Here is a 20,050-nt window from a genome sequence, read left to right on the forward strand (position 1 = left end):
CATTAGGAACACATGCTCCTTCCATGACAGACTGACCAGGTGAATCCAGATGAAAGCTATGATCCCTCACTGATGTCACTAGTTAAATCCACTTCAATCAGTGTAGATGAAGGGGAGGAGAACAGGTTAAAGGATGTCTAAGCGTGTCAAGAACTGCAGTGCTGCTGAGTTTTTCACGCTCTGTAGTTTCCCGTGTGTATCAAGAATGGTCCACCTTCCATAGGACATCCAGCCAACCTGACAACTGTGGGAATCATCGGAGTCAATGTAGGCCAGCATCCCTGTGAAGTCCATGCCTGACAAATTTAAGCATTTGAGGGCAAAAGAGGGTGCAACTCAATATTAGTAAGGTGTTCCTAATGTTTTGACAGTCAGGACCACACAGAACAAACCAAAAGTGGAGCCCCGCCCCAAGTACATAGTACTTGACACTCAACAGTATCAGCTTCATACAGCCCACTAATATGTTAGGGGTTTGATGCTTGACGTGGCAACTTCCACTCTTAATACTGATGGGTATTTTCTTGTGGCTAAAGCACAACCCTGACTTGGCTTTAGATTTCCTCAGCTGCCCTTTCCCAAACTCTTGTCTCTCTTAATCCATCAGAAACCAGCACCTCAGCCAATACTGTACAGAGGCATGGATAATCACCTTCCTGCAGAGAGCTGGTCCAATTAACAAGCATTCAGTTGATCCCCGGCCAGAGACATCTTACTTAGAAAGCCTACTGGGAACTGTACCTTGCTTCCATGTTGGAAATTCTTCTCAGTCCACCAAGGTTAATTGGAACCAAGATTGGTTACTGTAGTTTGAAATTAAAGTAAAAATAATATATTTTATTTCCCTTGAAATAGTTTTGTCACGTTGATGAAGACCAAATAGATCACCACTAAGTTATTTTTGTATGAAACAATTTTATTGAAAAAATGTATAAAAAGGCAATTCATTACAAAGCGGTGTAACCACAATTGATTGCACACAGTTTGTAAAAGCAATTGTAAACACACAATTAGCCATTCCAGTGGTGTTTGCAAAAGTATAGAATAAAAAAAAAGTATAGAGGTAAAGCGTTAGACAAACATTCATGTGGTACATTTTAGAGTACATACAGTATGCAGGGTCTTTGTTTCAAATGGAAAAGCTGTAGGGTGTAAATGACAAATCTTGAACTATAAATGCTGTCAGGAGGTAGAGTTGACCTATCACATTGGTTTACTGCAGAGTGGCCCTACGAGTCACAGGACAACCACAGATCCATGTTTCACAACTTCCAAAAAAGCTTTCGCACATCAACTATAAAGTAACTAGAAAAGCTCATTACCATACTGTCATTCCAGTGTTGTTCACCCTCTATAAAAAAAAGTACAAAAGCTCAAACTAACTTCTGCACCTGCAAACAGCATTACAAAGCGATGCCTGCTGAGATTGCCTGGGAGGAGCCCCTTTCCAGCAACAGTTCAGTTCACTCTCAAAGGCAACCATCTACTGTTGGCTGGCAGCCTTCCTCCCACCAGACCAGATATGTCTCCAGGAAGTCTACAATGAGGGCACAGAATGACGATGTTCTGCTGATCTGCCCATTTCATTCCATTGTGGAGGGTCAACCGGGAGGCCTGGGCGAGGAAGGTGACACATGTTTCAGTGACGTTTTAAGGTTAGATGAGAGCTCCGTCGTCCTCCACCCCAAGCAGCCCCTGCAGCTCACGAACCCCGGTGCACTCTGGGTCGATGAGATCGGCAGGTGACTCCCCACACTCGTTCTCCGCCTGAGGGTCTGCGCCAATAGAAAGCAGGTACCTAGTGGGAGAAGCAGGGGAAAAAAGCATTCAGTCAAAGAAAGTATCCAAATGGTATGTTCCACGCAGAGATAGCGAACCGTGAGATTCTTCAGGAGGGTTAGAGGAATATGGCGGATCCTCAGTGTAGCTTACTGCTATTGGCGTATGAGTGCTACTCAAAATTCAGCCAAAGCGTGTTTTGGTTTGTCTTCCTTGCAAGCACTTGACACTGTAAACCGGCAGTGTGAACTGCAGCCTCGTGACATTCTAAATCTGAATCTTCCCCTATCCTGAAGTGCATTGAATTCCTGAACTTCAGGGATGCTGCATTGACATGGTATGGACAGCAGCATAAATACGAGTTAGTCAGAGCAGTCAAGGCTTCAAGTTGATGTTAACAGTACATCGGCTCAAGTCCCACTTGTGCGAGAGACCACTGACCTATTTTAGCGTGTGTGGATAAAAAACTAAAAGCTAGTGACTGTCGATGTTGTGGTTATGCTAGGTGCGTTGACTCACTTGGCAATGTCAGGGAATCCGTCACTGCAGGCCATGTGGAGAGGTGTCCAGCCCTCCTCGTCTCTCTGGTGGACGTCTGCTCCGTGCTTCACCAGCAGCTTCACACACTCCAGGTTCCCAGAGAGGACAGCCTCATGGATCGCTGCCATTCCTGCAGAGCAGTCAATGGGAATGGACGGCAAATAGCATCTGTACAGGTTCATTTTAGGGACATTGAAGGGAACACTCAATGATCAGTTTATACTGAGGTATTATTCCATTACTGCACGTGCCAGAGACAAGTCATTGCATCAATACCAGAGGGATTATAAATTATCAAGTTTTTGGAACTGTTAAGCCCAGTTGAAATCTAACCAGAGTCTGAAGACACTTCTGATGCTTCAAACTCTTGAATGGATTAAAATAGTTTATGTTCTGATTTCATGGTGACTCACCAGAGTGGTAGATGGTTTCCAAGCTGACCCTCCTCTTTCTGATGAAGAGTCCGATCCTGTCCAGCTCGCCCTGCCGGACGTAGTCCTGGAACACAATGTCGTTGGGGAAGTGGACGCTGCGGACTGGTTTGATCTGTGGAGAAGAGTGGGCGCAAGAGGAGCTGCTGGACTCCTTGGGGCCATAAGCCTGGATGCCCATGGACTGGCAGACTGGGTCCTGGTAGTACTTCATCCTTATAAAAGTTCAGTCTTGCTCAAAGAAAATTTAAAAAAAAAATCTGTTGAAAATCTTCAAGCCTTTTTCAATGGTAAAATTATAAAGCAAAAGGCAGTGAAATTATTGAATTAAGATATGTCCTTCAAAAAAGGCCTTTCCTCTTGTCAACGGCTCTCGTGGTGCAGTGAGTGTCCTGTATGTTTCAGACAGCGGGGCAAGTGCTGTTCTGAACTCCAGGGCCTGCGTATAGACCTCTATATACTCTCTGCAGGGCTATTTTTGGTTCAGTCACCTGACAGGTCAAGTTCTAGAATTGGATGAGTGACCTAACGAGGCAGGACCCTCCTACCATCCTGTCACAAGCACTGGATGCAGCTCATAATGCCAGCCATGACAGTAGCAGTAACCACAGCTTCTGTTTTCACCCACAGCCTATTAGACCCCCCCCCCCACTTTTGAACATAACCCCTCCAGCTCCCAGATGCTCACCATTCATGATGCATGACAGCCACTGGTCACGCATCACTGAAGGGGGAGAACCTTCTCGTAAACAGGACACGGAAGGGGGGGGTCAAGTGTATTGACTGGGCTGTTGAAAATTGAAATGCTTCAACACTGCTATTAGACTTCAGCAAATTAATCTGTCAGTCATATACTGTGCATACCTTTAACGTTACAGAGGTGTAAATCAGTCAATATGGCTTTAGTTTGGTTGTCGTGGGAAATTAACTGCAAGAGACTAATCCAGTAAGCATGACTGAAAAATTTGCACTTTCATTGAATCATAGTTCCAGACAGGAGTACTGACTGTCCATGTGTTATAACCATTAGAAGCATTGGGCCCTAGTTACAGCCTATTTAGAATACATTTTTATTGGTTACATACGTAATTGCGGGTGTAGCGAAATGCATGTGGGAGCTAGAAGCACGGCTGCCCTGTCTGTCACCGCCAAGTACTATTTACTGGCATACGCATGTTATCATGGTAGGCAATCCAGTTGATAGTCTCCCTTTAAAACTCCACAGTATTGATATATTGAAACAATGTGCTAAAAACTGCAAGAAAAAAAGCGAAGTTATTTTTTCATATTTTTATTTATTTGGCCACCAGTTTTCACTTTTCCACATCAAATTCTATGTGATGGAATGCGTTTGTTTCCAAGTCATTTCCCCCCACCCTCTTGAACAGCTGCTGTTGAACCTCACAACCCTCACCCCGGTCTGCCCTACTCAACCCTCCCATCCCAGCCAAACATCAAAAACATTCACAACCTTGTCCCTGGACTTAGAAGAAAAAAGCAGATGCACTCAATCACACACCACCAGGCACACAAACATCTCCATGGGGACAAGAGCGTCAGTTAGAGACGAAGCCAGAAGGATGGGGGCAGTACAGGTACGGTGGGGCTTTTGCACTGTTCCCCACCTCCCCAAAGACAACCAGGACAGAGACCGCTCTAAAGAGTCGCAAAACACAGTTCCTTTTAAGTATCCAACCCCTCATACAGTAACCATGTGGAATCTGGCGGCATAAACACAGTAGCCTGGTCTCAGATCTGTGTGTCATCTGGTCAAGACTATAGGAGTTGGCGAGACTGCACAAACAGATCTGGGTCCAGGCTATGAACACAGTGATACAAACAGAAACCGTCCTGGGCCTCCCCACAAATCCCAGGTCAAACAGAGTCAGAAGGCCAACTCTACCCCAGCTTAACTTTAGCTGGGCATTACTGGTATACACACATTATTTAATGACAGATTTTAAAAAATATATATTGAATGAAAATACAATTAAATAAAACAAGCTAATTCCAAAGTATCTTTTTTCTTTCTTTAAAAAAAAGTAAGTCAGTAGCCATGCTGAAATGAGGGAAACTGAACTGAAAAACATGATTTGCAGACTTAGAGGGAATGAAGGCAGAGAGAGAGAGAGAGGAATAGGACCCTCAAGATTGGTCTCAGCTACAGATGCATATATTGCTTTCCAGGGGCCTCTGCTACACGGAACACGTTGCTTCTTTATTTTGTTACTCTTTACAAAAAGACAATAGGATGGCCCCCATTCCCCTGAGAGATCAGTCCATACATCCCACCATATAACACCTCTGGCCCTCAGAAAGCCTAGCAGAGGAACAAGGACATTAACAGCCCCCCATCCCCCCACCCCTAAAAACCAGCTACACCACAAAACTGCACCATCCTCACACTGAAGCAGACTGGGAGAAAGTATTTTGACAAGAACTGACAGGTACATAACCCAATTTGTGGATCCAACTGGATATGTCAAGAACAGTATCTTAATGCCACTTAACATTTTGGCAACACAACTCCATCGTTTGATTGATGAGGAACGTTGGTAATGAAAAAAGCCGTTAAGACCACGAGGTGCCGTTCTGCTCTGTTGAGTTCCCATGACAAGGGGACAGACGAGTCCATCTGGTCCAGCGGGAGGGAGAATGGGGATAGAGGTTGTCGAGGTGGCTTCAGGAGGGGGGCTGGCCGACGGTCCTGCCACATCTGACGACAGACTGACTGAGGAGCAGTTAAAGGAGAAGTATTAGTGTTCACAGAACAGGGGTGGAAGTGATGGTGGTTGGTTGGTAAAAGGGCTGGGGGTTCGTCTCTCCTCTCTCCTTCGCCGGGTCTTATAACTCGTCGTGGTCGCCACCGTCGGCATCGGAATCACTGTCCTGTTCGTCCAGGTCCACCATATCCTAGGAGGAGGAGAGAGATGGTCTTTAACACCTGCCTGGAGGAAGCCGCTCTGAGTCTGCCCTTAATGGGCATGCAGTTCTTGGGAGTAGAAAGCTTGGATGCTATACGGAACATTGTGGTGGGAGGATACTACACAGCTCATTTTGTGTGGCTGTCCTGACATTAAACCATATGCTCAAATGTTGTTTTTAAATGGGCAACATGACATGCTTGAAAGGTTGTTGAAAAAAATGTGACCTGGAGAAACCCATGTCCATCTATGGCGAAACATATGCACATAAGAAAACAACGTAAGGACAAGACGTGTGGGGCACTGAGATTTAACTGAAAGGCCCTCCATGCCCATTCATCACTTTTGTCAGCCTGCATGAACAAATACAGCATGGTAACCAAAACAGTATGTCAATAATGAATAACACTGTTTTACTAACATCATATGTATATACTGCATTGTAGACCAGGCATATCCTATTTAACACGTGCTGTACATACACTATTCTTCACATATCCATCCACAGTGCATTCAGAGAGTATTCAAACCCCTTTAACTATATTTTGTTACATTAGCCTAATTCTAAAATGGATTAAATTGTTAGGTTTTTTTCAACAAACTGAGTAAAGGGTCTGAATACTTACATAAATGGGATTTATTTATTTATTTTTAATTTGAATGAAACCTGTTTTTTGCTTTGTCATTATGGGGGGGGGGGATTACGTAATCCATTTTAGATTATGGCAGTGACATAAAATGTGGAAAAGTCAAGGGGCCTGAATTCTTTCCGAATGCACTGCACATTCTATCCACGTTGTCTAAACAAACACTTCGGACTCAGACATTGCTCGTCCTAATATTTATAGATCCCTTAAATACATTATTTTACCTTTTAGATGCATGTATTGTTAAATATTACTGCACTGTTGGAGCTAGGAACAAGCATTTTACTACATTCACAATAACATCTGTTAAAATGTGTATGCAACCCAAAGAAATGTGAAATGACAGTCTTGCAAAGAGGCCATTCAGTCACAGCTGCCGGGGGGGGGGACACTTGACTGAGGATGTGGGGGTGAGGAGGTTGGGGTTGAGGATATTGACTTGCACGTTCGGACAGGAGGTCTGGTCCCAAGGGACAGCCTGGTAAACATCAGCGACAGCTGCAGTTGGCATTAGCGACCGCAGTCGGGGAATGGTCTGCAATTAGACTTCTGAGAAGGGAGTGTGGTAGGTGGGGTGTGTGGTAGTGGGATGAGGGCCTTCAACAGGTTTGAGCTGGATCTCCAGTGGGTTTTGGATACAGGCCCTGGTCTTAGCACCCAGTTCGGTGCCAGGGAAGGAGCGAAACCCCACCCGCATCTCAAAAAGCCACAAGCTTTTTTTTACAGAAGCATTAGAGAGATGTGCAAGAAGTCTTGGATGACGACATCATAAGGAACATGATTCAATTTCTCAAAATGTCTTACTCCATTTTGTGCATTACCACACACCTGGGCATTAGGGAATATCCTGGTATAAATTCTATTAGTCAGAATTACTACAATCTTAGGTCAGGATTTTGAGTGGGAAAGGTTTGTCATCTCCTTCATTGATGACAGACATGGGCTGCTGGACTAATGACTGTCTATGCCTTAATGGGTCATGTATTGAGCGTGTCTGTCTGGCTGCTTGCTGTGCTTGAAGACTGAGTTCATGGAAGTCTTTGTCAGCTTGACCTACATCACCACTAGAGCCCGTTTCCTCCAGGTTGGATTGGAAAGTAAGATGGGGAAAGAGACTTCAACACTGGCAAATAAATAACCATGCAAATACCCATTACAACGGGTTCTGCATTGTCCTGAGGCAAAGAGTAGGCTTCACTTCTATTTAACCTTTATTTAACTAGGCATCTCAGTTAAGAACAAATTCTTATTTACAATGACGGCCTAGGAACAGTGGGTTAACTGCCTTGTCCAGGAGCAAAACGACAGATTGTGACCTTGCCAGCTCGGGGATTCGATCTAGCAACCTTTCAGTTACTGGTCCAAAACTAACCGCCAGGCTCCCTGACTTTTAAAGCGACTTAAAGGTAGTTAGGAATGTGACCCAAATCTTCAGGAGAGGTGGTCCTGTGGGTCTATTCTGGGTGACCTACAGGATACTGAATATCCCCCCAAAAGACAGCTGGTGTGATAAGACAACTTGCTTGCACATGCACGAATCTTGGGCCAGTTTCTGGGGAGAATTCAATTGATCAGAACGCGTTGCACCAAAAGTTACACCTTCTCCAACATTGCTGTATTCTCCTGACCACCAATGCATTCCTCTTACTGGATAAGGTTTGGCTGTAACTCAAACGCATCATTTTTTGACAGTTTGAAAGCGGCCTTGAGCAACATTCACATTTCAGTGTGTACTCAGCATATGACCGTGTAACAAACAAGTCATTGTGAAAAAGGTGAGCGTTTTTAGATCAAAACTGCATGTAAAACGATTGGGCTTTTAAAGAGTTTGCACGATTTCATTTTGACCGCATAGCAATGCCTTGCGGTTTAATGCAAATCTGTCATGCAAACATAATTGTAGTGTCTGCTTAAGCATGAAGACAAACCGTTTTTCATACCAATCCAAGGGGTGTACTTACATCAGTCCCCTCATCCCCTTCCTCTCCAGCCGGTGCTCCGCCATCCTTGCCTCCGCTCTCCAGGAACTTGGTGAAGCCCTCCAGTGTCCTCTCACCATTGTAGTCGACCACCTGCATGGAAGAAAATCACATGCATCAAATTTCAATAGCGATTCAAATTGATATATTTCCATTGCTTTTCCATGAGAAGAAAAAACTAACCAAGCCAGACTGCATGCACCATCAACTATCAAATGGGGCAAAATTGGAGCTAGGAAACTCCAGTGGTCCATTTGTCAAATAACTACTGAATTCTTATCCAAATGTCTAATTTTTCAAATCAGCCTGTGGGGTCCCTCAACATCACGTGCTAATTTGAATCTGGAGCCAAAAACCTTTGATGCCTCCAGCCATCTTCAGATCTGTGCCAATGAGCAGTCAAGAGGAGACACCCAACTATTGATGGATGAGAGAAGGCCAAAGGTGTGTTTATGGCCCTTCTCAGTTACTATAGGACTGCCCTTGAGATCGGTCTTGAGGACAGTCGCAGAGCTCTGCCTCCAGACCCATGTAGTCTTAGCCAGTCAGTTAATACAGAGCATAGCGAGCCAACAGACAGAGGCAGAACCTGGGGCTACTCGTGCAGCTGCCTCCTTCCCTAGCCATCTCTGGCTCTGTCACAAGGAGGAATGGCTCAGGGTCAGGGTAAACCCCAGGGCTCTTCGCAAGGGGAATCCCAACACAAAGCTCCCAATTAAGGCTGCCAACCTCTTCCAGGAGGCTTTCTGTAGTTGACCGCTATGGGCTATAGTTCGGCAGGGTGGTTGGCATGCCTCTGGGGGGGTTGAGTGCCAGGGTGGTCCTTAAGAGCAGATGTGCATTTAGTCATCTTGAATCTTGTTCTGAAGTGGTAAAATCCTAACCACACTGCTAAACCTATTGCCTAACCTGAAATTATAAAGCATTTTTAAAATATAGCCAATTGACATTTCAGCTGGCCTATCTAAGGGGAAATGCTCAGCTCTGCCTCTAAGACAAGACTCGTGACAATAAATGCCAACCTGCTCTTTAAGAGCTGGGGTGAGGGTCTCAAGAGGATTTTAAGAGGGTGAGGGCATTATCGGGCAGCCATAAAAAGAGGGGTTGTGTTTGGTAGAAGTGGTAAACACCACAATGGCAGAGTCACTCAGAGGGCCAGCAGGCTTGGGTTTCTGCATGTGTGGCTGGCGCTGCTTAAATCAACCCTCCTTGTGAGTGCGACAGCTACTTAACCTGACCATAATAACCGCACACCCACCTATAATACTGTGAAATGAAAGATGATATTTCAGTAGGGTGGATGGATGGGTGTGGGTGGGTGGCCAAAAGCCATGCTTCTGAGATGTTTACCGAACGAGTCAAAGCCCAGAATGGGTTGTGTTACTAACCGACAAGGGATTCAATATTTCTTGCGAGGGCTTGGTTTTCAAGTGTGAGACCCGTGCTCAAATGCCAGGAAATTTAACGCTGGCCATGTTGGGGAAATGAGCCAATTAAAAAAAATGTTGTCATGTTATCCAAAAGTGGAATTAGACCTTGGCCATTCCAAAATGGGGTTGTAGTGATGCAATAACCTCATCACATTTGGGTATAAAGCAGAGCCCCTCCGTCTCACCTCAAACTCAATCCCCTTGTGTGGGACAGAGGAACTGACCCATGTCAATGAAAACATCAAGATATACATTTGGGAGTCAACTGCCAACAGTTCCAAATGGCTTCTAACACTGACAGAAATTCCACCTGGTTTCAGTAGACTGACCTTGTGCTCATCGCCTGCAGGGAAGAACTTGAGTGTGGGGAAGCTGTGTACTTTGACTGTCTCGATCTCGTTGGCTGTGGAGTCCATCTTGGCCACGACGATATCGGCGCTGTCCTGGTACTTCTCGCCCAGTTTGGTCCAGATGGGGTCAAGCTGTTTGCAGTGGCCGCACCAGGGTGCATCTGCAGTGGGGAGAGCAGAGGAGCAGTCAGGGACAAGAACATTTTCATGTCCCATACAAGCTCATTGATCATCACCTGAATGTTTAGGCTGGTTATTGTATTGCATGATGTTACTTTGCCCTCCATTTGTATCCACAGTAGAAGTATCACGACATTGCGTCAGCATGGATATATATACACTCACTGATGCACAGATACACATGCGTGGAAAACATAATGCACAGCTTTATCGGATCATTTATACAATGGAAAGTGACTGGAATAGGGGAATGGCTTGCCAAGAGCCAATTAATTCAAGCCTGTGGGCTGTAATTGCCGATGTTGGCAGTTAGGTTTACGACAGCTGTGCCTCTCTACAATGCCATCCTGCCCCGGCAACCCAGACACTGGGACACTTCACATGCAGAGAGCATAGCACGTGCGCCCCCAGCTAATCGCCCTCGCTCCCCTCAACCGACTAGGAAATACCCTCCACAGTCGTATGAGAACCTGACACCCCCCCCCAGTCACTGACCGTAAGCGACTTTACATTAAAGCCCAGGGATGGAAAATTCCTCACTCTGGCTCACCACAACAGCGGAGGAAAGTTTAGTAGTTGTGAGCTATAAAAATCTCCTCCCGAGCCTAAATTTATCCCAATGTTTCCTTATTCAGTTTTGGGTTACACGTCGATTCGTGTGGAGGGCTGATGGAATGACCTTAGGTCCCGGTCTCTTGTACATCTAATGGGGCTTAGCACAAAGGTGCAGGGGGCATCGCCAGGGCAAGGAGAAAGACTCCTGTTTCAGACTCAGGACAGCTTCCCACCTCCACGTGGGCGGTGTAATCAAAAGAGCGCACCTCAAAATATATCAGGGCCATCGACCCCTGAAAGGTGAGCCTGTTGACCACCTGGGGCTTACATATGATTTTTATGAGAGGGGGTAGTACTTACAAAACTCAACAAAGACGTTCTTTTTGGGGTCGAAGACGACCTCCTCAAAGTTCTTGCCGACCAGGACTCTGACGGGGTTCTTGTCCCAGTCTTCAGGGATGTCCTGGCTCATGAGGTGGGGCTGTGGGGGGAGGAGACATAAAGAGGAGAGATTTGGATGGTTGGATTTCATGACTTTTGCAAAACTAAGAATGAGCAGAATTATGTTAGTTCCAAACAAAGCAACACTAGAATTATGGGTCATTTCTCTGCTGAATGGTACAGAAACATGATTCACAAGTCATGAGGCAAACTCTTATAGAATGGGAATGATGCAAAACCTGCACAGCGCAGACAAACCACTAAAATAAATATGGAGTCTGACCAATACTTGCTAGTTCAGGTTTGTGACGCAGGCCCACAATTGGTTGTCTCCTAAAAGTCCTAACAACTGGCACTAAACCTTATGACCTGACAATTGTCATTTGTAACACTTTCTTTCACAGCATGTCAGCCCACATCTGCACTTTCAAGCCACTGACGCCCAGCCATCGAGGTTTGATGACTGCACTGCAGTGACCTAACAGTGACTGGTTCATCAATGTCTACAGTAGGGCACAGCTGTTCTCACCGTCTAGGCTGGGCTCTGGCCTACTGTACTTAGCAGTCAGGGGCACCCCAATGATCTAGAAACCCCAGTAACAGCCTAACCCTGTAATCTGAGTAACACTATGTCCTAAAACACACACGGAGCATGTACACTTGGAATGTCTGTAGTCATTGTTAGGCCAACACACACACCTTGAGTTTTCCCTCTGTGAAGAGTGTGCAGAAGGCGACGATGTTGTCGGCAGTGATGGCCTCGCTCTCGGGCCTGTACTTGGTCATCTCGTCCTCCAGCGTGATGAGGCGGATGGCAGGACACTCCTCTTTCTTCAGCCCAAAGAACTCCAGGATGCGCTGGTTGTCGTCCACTTCGCTGTCGATGAAGATGAACAGGATCTGGGGGTGGCGAGGAAGAGGATGAAATACAAGGCGTATGCATCTAGATTTTAGTCTCGGTAGGTATTCTATATACACTCCAGTACAGTCTCAATGGTACATACCGACAGTGATGCACATGCAGTAAATCACTTTAAAGGCGCTGGATGAAAAATAACTCTCCCTTTCTCATAATAAACAGATCAGGCATAACGAGCAAACTGCCTTTACTGGAGGTTGGGTACAATGAATGAAGGTCGTCACTTTCAGTCTAGTCCACCCACCTTGCCCTTGAATCCCTCTGATGCCTTCTTGAACTCCACCATTTTGTCGGCGAAGTCGGAGGCAGCCTTGGGCACGAACATGAGGATGTGAGACTTGATTTCTCCTCCGAAGATCTTGGGGGCGGTCTACAGAGAAAACACAATGTCATGAAGCACGAATGTCAGACACGGAGAACAAAGCTCGGGATATAAAGTTGTGGGAACGGCACTGAAGGTTTTCGTGACAGCCGTCATAGGGCCTTGGTGGGGATGAGGCCGTCAATAGAATCTGTAGCTTAGTGTGACAGAGGAGAGAGTTAGTCTCTTCGTGAGTGAGTCAGTGAATATGAGAGCACATCGGTTTCAGTGGTACAAAGCACGGCCATTACCTGTTCGGTAAACTCGATGACCAGGGGCAGCTGGTTGGCCTTGATGAAGGCCAGCAGGTCAGCCTTGCTCAGCTCTCCGTCAAAGGTGTTACGACCCTCATCGAACTGTAGAGGAGAAGACAGATGGAAACATTAGTTGGAAGCCAAACCTGTTAATACGTCACCAACTTTCCAGTTTGGTCCCATTTCATTATATTCTGCCTGTGAACTCCCCACAACACAGATTTACCAAACAAGCTCATTTAAATCCCTTTGGTAACCCCAGCTGAAGAAGTCAACAGCAGGCTAAACGGGGTTTTATTGAGTGTTAAGAATAGCAGTACAGTGCCTGTCAGCCCTTACTGGTACACAAAGGGAAAGTTGGGAGACCACAGGTGTGTGTTTGTCAAGGCTGAATCACACACACAGACACACAGAGAGAGATAGCAGACAATAGTGGGGTAGTATGATGACTGATGAGTAGGGGGCTTACCGGGCGATAAGATGGTTAAGCCTTTAAAATGACAGGCAGAAATCTAATGAATTGCGACATGTAACGGCCTGCCGTTAAGCTGGCCCACCCTGACCACTAAAAGGGCAATAATATAATAGTAGGATAAAAAAAACTCAGCAGATAGAGAGATGGAAACAGGTTTACAAGTGTGGTCTGGTCTAGTCTTGTCCAGCCATGAATATCCAAAGGCTTATGGGTGACATCTGTTTTTAAATATCAGATGGGAATCTTACTTCTGCTGAATAGGAGCCAAATCCTAACTTGATATCGAACACATTTTCTCTCATAAACATCAGTGCCTTATTTCTCAAGTTTGATATTCAGCCATATGCCTCATACCGGAAGACTGTTTACAACTACTCAACCCAAACCCCCACTAGCGGCTGGCTTCTTTCCTTGTTGACCAGTGATGACTTGTCAGGTGAAAGGAAGACTGCATTTGACATAATGTCTGATTATCTATGAAAAGGCAGGAATGCGGCCATAACATGTCGAATAACAACTAATGGAAAGTCCATGTGAACTGTGACCAAGTTCAGCCCAGGACCGTTTAATCTGACAAGATTTGGCTCCGAAATACAGATATCCAATTACCACATCTGGTACTTTTAAGTATCGTCATTTGAGGGAGGGGAGAGGGTAAGACCATTACATGTCGGAGCCAAATTGAATGACCAGTTAACCTTCCCTGTAAAATCTGAATGAAGAGGAATCCCTCATCTTGCTATTAACGGGGAAATGCTTGTTGAAATGAGTGAATTCCTCAGACAGAGACTTGAGTATGAAGGAAGAATCTCAGGGGGACTATATCAAAGATAACTTTCCCCTTATTTTGAACTGGAAAGCACTGCACTTTACTTTAGAGACTAGCAGGGGAACCCTATGACCTAATGCAGTCACTGCCAGTAACCCATCAGTGATCATTTTGGTGTGTCTAGCTCAGTGATCATGGTTACACCATGATCAGGGTAGTAATTTTGAAAGAGATTACACAATTTGCGTGATTACGTCATACGGAATCTAAGTATTCGCTCCGTACCTTCTTGAAGAGGACTACGCCATCCTTGGACACCTCGAACTTGGAGTAGACTGCGTCGTTGGAGGTGATGCCGAACGGAACATCATCGACGGCCTCTGCAGCATTCAGGAAAGCTTTGGCTCCCTCAGACTCGACATCCTGGAGGACAAAGACGCTTAGCTTAGATGCAGTCATATATGAACCATAAGACTCATTAATGATTAACACATGCCCATCTATGCCTTAAATCATTTGAACTGAAAGTGATTTGTATGTATTTTTATTGAAAATAAGCCAACCATTTGATCAGTACTGAAAAAGTGAGAAACAACTAGCTGTCTAGTGGGAAATGGGACTTAGTTGGCACTAAAATTTCCTTCAAAGAATCCCTAGAGATTGACCTTGTAGTAGCACAGTGACCGTGCGCAGCAAGGCCAGAGTAGTAGGTCAGAAGTCATGGTCTCACCTTGAAGAAGCCGATGACTGCTACTTCGTTGTCGGCAATCATGGACTCCGCCTCAGCAACCTCCCCCAGGGTGGTGGCTGCTGGTCCAGTGCGCTTCTTCAGCCAGTTGACGATGTCATCAGCCTGTCTGCCAGCTGCAGGAAGGGAAAAGTTCTAGTAAGTCACTATGGCAGCGTTCAAACATTAATAATGTATGAGATTGATTCCCTACTTCCTTTGTTTGTTGTACTGTAATGTATTCACTGAGCAGACAAGGTTGGCCATGGTAAACAATACAAGAGAATGGCAAGCCTACCTTCATGTTTTCTAATCATGTACAGATCAGAGATCACGGCAAGGGCGGACGCAAGGATGCATTTTGAATATTGGAACAGGGCCCAGGTCACATGACCAGGGCTGGCTGAAGAGAGACTAATGGTACGGGCCGACACGGACAGATCAAACAAAGCTGCAGGCAGAAAAGCTAATTTACTCTGCCACGACTGTGGTGTCCTTGAGTAAACACAGCGCCAAGTATTGCTGCCATTATTCTACACGAGGTACAAAGGACAGTTTAAGATCTCACTTAATAAAGTATTTCTTATCTTATTTGGTCACGCCAGCACTGTTACTGGCAGACAAAGGAAAAAGGTAGCAACATTCCTCTGCGATTCATTTGCCCCACCAGAGAAGACTTAAGCTCTCTAAGAACCAACGTGTCCCAATTAAGTGGACTGACTCATGATTAACCTGCATGTTATTCTAAAAAGAGCCAATGACGCAACAGCGGAGCAACACCGCTGAGCAACGCTGCAGCCAGGCCAGACAGACAACTGGAGAAGGGATACTGCTGCCTGTGGCCTTGAGTGCTCCGCTTTTAGTCCAGAGACAGCAAGTGCTGGAAGTTAGGGCTGTCCTCTCCCTCCCCCCATTTAAAAAAGTAAAAAGAAAACACCGCCAGTCAGTGAGCAAACGTGAGGAACTGCACATTGCCTGGCTGGGGGGGATGGGCAGGAGAGAGAGCATGGATAGAATGTGTGGAGGAGGGAGGGGCCCCTTCATTTAGTCATAGTTATATGGGGAAGAGTGAATGTGCCATTGGCTAACACACACTTGGCTGATAAGATCACATAACCAGCATAAGAAAAGGCAGTACTTTGTGTCAGCCATCCTTCAGAAAATAATTACCTGATCATACAAATGATCTATGGCAGATGATCATAGCCAGACTACATGACACAGCTTATCAGTTTGTTGGTAAGAGTTGTCCCAGTCCCTGAGGTACTTAGACATTGAGTAATTAGGTTGTTCCAGATTTAGTCATTGAGATCATAATTTACAACAGAATAATTTGTCAGTTGATAATCTATTTGATATAATTGGATATTTGAAAATTTATTTCTGTTTAGGGGAGATCCTTGTCCAACTGACTTGTGAAAGTGAAAAACTGGGTAAAATTTGTAACGGCTATCCAAGTACACAGGACAAGTCCAGTTCTGCCTATGGACTCAGTCCACGATCATGTCAAGCGCATTATATGCTGTATCTAGGGCTGTGACGATTATGGATTTTAAGGTTACAATAATTGTCATGCAAAGACACGGTTATCATAATTTAAATTTTTGTAAAAAAATAAATAAGTGTAGCGTATAGACCAATGCATTATAGGAAAATGAGTTACAACATACCTAATGAAAACACAGCTTTGGAGAACCCCCCCAGTCTGAAAAACTGGTGGTTTTGACCGCTTGGAACTTTTGGAAATAAAGCTTCTCATCCCGCATGTGACATTCTGCTCATAAAATGATGAAACTTCAACCACTTCATGTAAAAATGAACTGCTATTGGGTGAACTGCATCTCGTTAAATATGAAGTTGAACCCCCCCCCCCCCCCTTCTCCTGAAATTAACGGGGTACGACGATTCGGATTGGTACTTTCTTTAGTTCACAGTTATTGACGGTTATACGACAATCGTGCCAGCCCACGCTGTAACATACATCTCTCCACTACACACCAGAGTACTCTTTGGGCGACTCCTTGTCTCCCCCCTTGAAGAACTTGATGGTAGGGTACCCCCGGACACCGTACTCCTGGGCCAGGTCTGCCTCCTCTGTGGCGTCCACCTTGGCCAGGCGGATCTCTGAACCCTCTGCCTTTAGCATGCTGGCAGCTTTGGCATACTCCGGGACCAGGGCCTTGCAGTGGCCGCACCACGGTGCATCTGGAGCAAGAAAGAAATCGTAGAAATAGAAAAATTAGACCACACAGCTTCAGAGTTGAGAGATTCAAACCGACAGGTGAAGTAGATGCAAATACTGTAGTGACTGTTGATATACTACGTTAACATTTGAGTGTTGCTACATGTTTGGGAAAAAGGGATGCTTTCTAATTACTAAACAAAACACCAATATTGGTACAATGTATGGAGGGAGACGTGCGTATTTAGAATTTCCAGTTAAGTGAGCAAAACATTTACATACAGTAAGCTATTTAGAGGGCGTGGAAAAGTTAGTTTTCAATGAGCTCACTGAAAAGACAAGTCTTGGGCTATAACTAAAATAGTGAAAAAGTTGCCTGAGAAGAGAGGTGGATTTCTATTCTGACTTCTTATGGAGGACATAGAATGGCTTGTAAAGGTTCTGAATGCATGAAACCTATGAATAAACCATGAAAGTTTCAACAAACTTAACCTATTGACTGCCTGTGATGGTGTAATTAATGGTACTTGAGATGTCAAGATATCACCATAAGCTTGACAAGTCCATTAAGCTTGGTTGTAAGGTCAATGTACAAAAGATACTTCCTCAAACTATAAAACAGTCCTACAGCAATTATTTTAACTAAATATGTTTATCGTTTCAAAACTTCAATAAAACAATGAGTTGGTGCGTTTTTGGTGCAGTGTTTTAGTTTCAGTGGAGAAAACCCCCAAGTTCCATCAGCCAGGAGAGTTAAACTAAAGTTGAACAGATGATTGAACTTTGAAGTACACGTCAACTGAGCATCTCATGCAACCCTTCAGGTCCAGCCAGTCCGTGAGATACGTGAGCAAAGAGTTCAGCCCTCCCCCACGTCGCTCATTGGAATGTCCGAGTCGTGGAGTCCTCCGATTGGTCTGCAGACTTGTCAGCTAAAAGTTCAGAATACCTCAGAGTTTGACAGTTGTAGCAGAACTTGCCTGCTGGTAAGGTAAAAACTATTTATTAAAGAAAGCCATTGTACTTAAGAACAAGTGGAATCAACCAAGTTCAAAAGTTAATAAGCATTAAACAAATATGTCAAAACCACTGCAGCAACTTATGTGAATGTCAGTAAACCTAAATCAAAACAGCTTCTAACTTAACCCCGGAGTAGAAGGTGTGCATGACCAGGAAACGATATCGAGCAATCGAAACTCAAGTGGTGAATGAATCAAACCATACACTTCACTCTTGCAACTAATGGAGTCTGCTTGATGCAGTCACACGACTGAATGGTGTGATCATCACTCAAGAGATGCTTTGCCGGCAGTGTTGCACATAGCCAGAGTATTCTAAATCGTGCATTAAGTATTCTCTCAAGGGTACACAGAAGCACAAGCCATCCCCTGTAAGCTAAACAATAAAATGTAGTCACGTTTATAAACTTCTAGATCTATGAAGCAACCAAGGCTGGTAAAGTAACCGGCACTTTCACAAACAAGAGAGGTCACAGACGAATGTGACTAAGTTTTTTACTTCTCAGTCCTGTGACTGCTAGATCGGGATTCACTGAATGCTCAATTTGCCTGTGTGCCAGGTATACTACCTAGATAGTTAGCTAAATGCAACAAAGTCCCGTACTAGTAAGGGTAATCAAATGTGCAGTAACCCAGTTAACGTTAGCTAGCAGGGAATGACATTGCCTTAGATTCCGTCAAAATATATATAACGTTACTGCTTGAAATACAACGGCCAGCAGTGCAATCAACAGTTAATGTATGACAAAGGCCTAACGTTAGTGAAATTGGTCGCAAACTAGCTAACGTTTGCCCAGAAAACCAATCAGGAAAGCTAGCTAGCTGACGGAATGCCATTCCACATTTGCGGTAGCTGAAGTGAAGCTGATAACACAACACAAGCGAACTCCGCTAGCATAGATGCGTGAACATATTAGCAGACAAGCAAACTATTTAAGTTGTCTCAGCCTTTATATGATGAGGTAGTTTACTTACAGAATTCAACTAGGATGTTTGGGTGAGCTTCCAAAGCCTCCTCGAAATTACTTTTCTTCAGCACCAGAACATCATCTTCTTCGCCGATATCAGCCCGGCTTAAAACCGCCAGTGTGCATAGTAGGAACAACTTCAACATAGTTGCTGTAGACTGCGGTTGCTAACAGAAAATGTGTTCGTGCTACAAGTGAATGGGCTAACGACTGAAAGTGGTGTATTTATGTATTTTCTCGTTTTACAGTTAGAACTGTAGCTTGTATGTTGTGTCTACCGCTACTAACGTCGTGGCATTACGCGCAGGAACCAGAAGGGTCAGCCGTAGTGCGCAGGCGCATTTATGAGCTTGAAAGCTGCTCGTGTTGAATTGTGACTGGACCACAGCTGAAGGTACCTGGAAGTGAATCCAATTTGTCAATGGATGTGTATTGAAATCGATTGATATTCTTTGCGGTCAGATTCTTGCTGATATTTCAGATTTGTTGACAAAAATAACTAAAATGCCTAAGAATGAAGGCTTAAGGTTTTATGCAGAAAAGGTGTTGAAACAGTATAATATTCTGGGAGGAGATGGCAGATGGAATGGCGAATTATACCTTATTATTCAAGACTGCAGTAAATATGTTTTCAGTTTGCATATTGTTTTGATATTCGGGGGTTTGCTCGACAATACCTCATCAACATAAGGTCCTATGATGATTAGGGTGATATATAGCAAGGTACAGACTTTATTTATTAAATGGGGGAATATTAAGGGCGCTATATGGTCAATTCGTCAGCTGCATTCGCCATGCAGCATTTACGGTGATACGGCCTCTGCAAACATTCATACTTCTTGCGCTTTGCAGAGCAGCATGGATCTGTTGTGAAGGAAGTACTCAAGGAAGTGATTTTGTTTTTATACAGGACCTCCCGCCCCCACCTACAGTCAACCAATCATGTCAATACAGAGCTGTTTGGCTCCCTTGGCATTGTTGAAACATTTGAGAGGCGTAATTTGTAGCTCAATTTGGCTTCTGCTTGCCTTTGTAGGCTCCGAATTGCGTCTCACCCTCCACATGGAGCCTCCAACCACATTTTTTTCAGATCAAGCATAAATTGGCTTTAAGAATTCCC

General features: G+C 44.7%; 2 protein-coding genes across 2 annotated transcripts; both read right to left on the reverse strand.

The window, feature by feature from the left end:
* Positions 1-909: 909 nt before the first annotated feature.
* LOC135526509 (protein phosphatase 1 regulatory subunit 27-like) lies at positions 910-3,299 on the reverse strand. Its single transcript, XM_064954945.1, has 3 exons — positions 2,733-3,299; positions 2,299-2,449; positions 910-1,798 (listed from the first exon to the last, which is right to left on the reverse strand). Exons 1-3 carry the CDS (start codon positions 2,962-2,964, stop codon positions 1,657-1,659), a joined length of 525 nt encoding a protein of 174 aa, XP_064811017.1. The 5' UTR covers positions 2,965-3,299; the 3' UTR covers positions 910-1,656.
* A 726-nt stretch (positions 3,300-4,025) lies between these two features.
* LOC135538918 (protein disulfide-isomerase-like) lies at positions 4,026-19,254 on the reverse strand. Its single transcript, XM_064964796.1, has 11 exons — positions 18,938-19,254; positions 16,760-16,966; positions 14,765-14,898; positions 14,320-14,457; positions 12,788-12,892; positions 12,420-12,545; positions 11,956-12,156; positions 11,176-11,296; positions 10,060-10,241; positions 8,283-8,393; positions 4,026-5,663 (listed from the first exon to the last, which is right to left on the reverse strand). Exons 1-11 carry the CDS (start codon positions 19,074-19,076, stop codon positions 5,595-5,597), a joined length of 1,533 nt encoding a protein of 510 aa, XP_064820868.1. The 5' UTR covers positions 19,077-19,254; the 3' UTR covers positions 4,026-5,594.
* Between the last annotated feature and the right edge of the window lie 796 nt (positions 19,255-20,050).

The sequence above is a fragment of the Oncorhynchus masou genome, chromosome 5, assembly GCF_036934945.1.
Source record: "Oncorhynchus masou masou isolate Uvic2021 chromosome 5, UVic_Omas_1.1, whole genome shotgun sequence".
Lineage (NCBI taxonomy): Eukaryota > Metazoa > Chordata > Actinopteri > Salmoniformes > Salmonidae > Oncorhynchus > Oncorhynchus masou.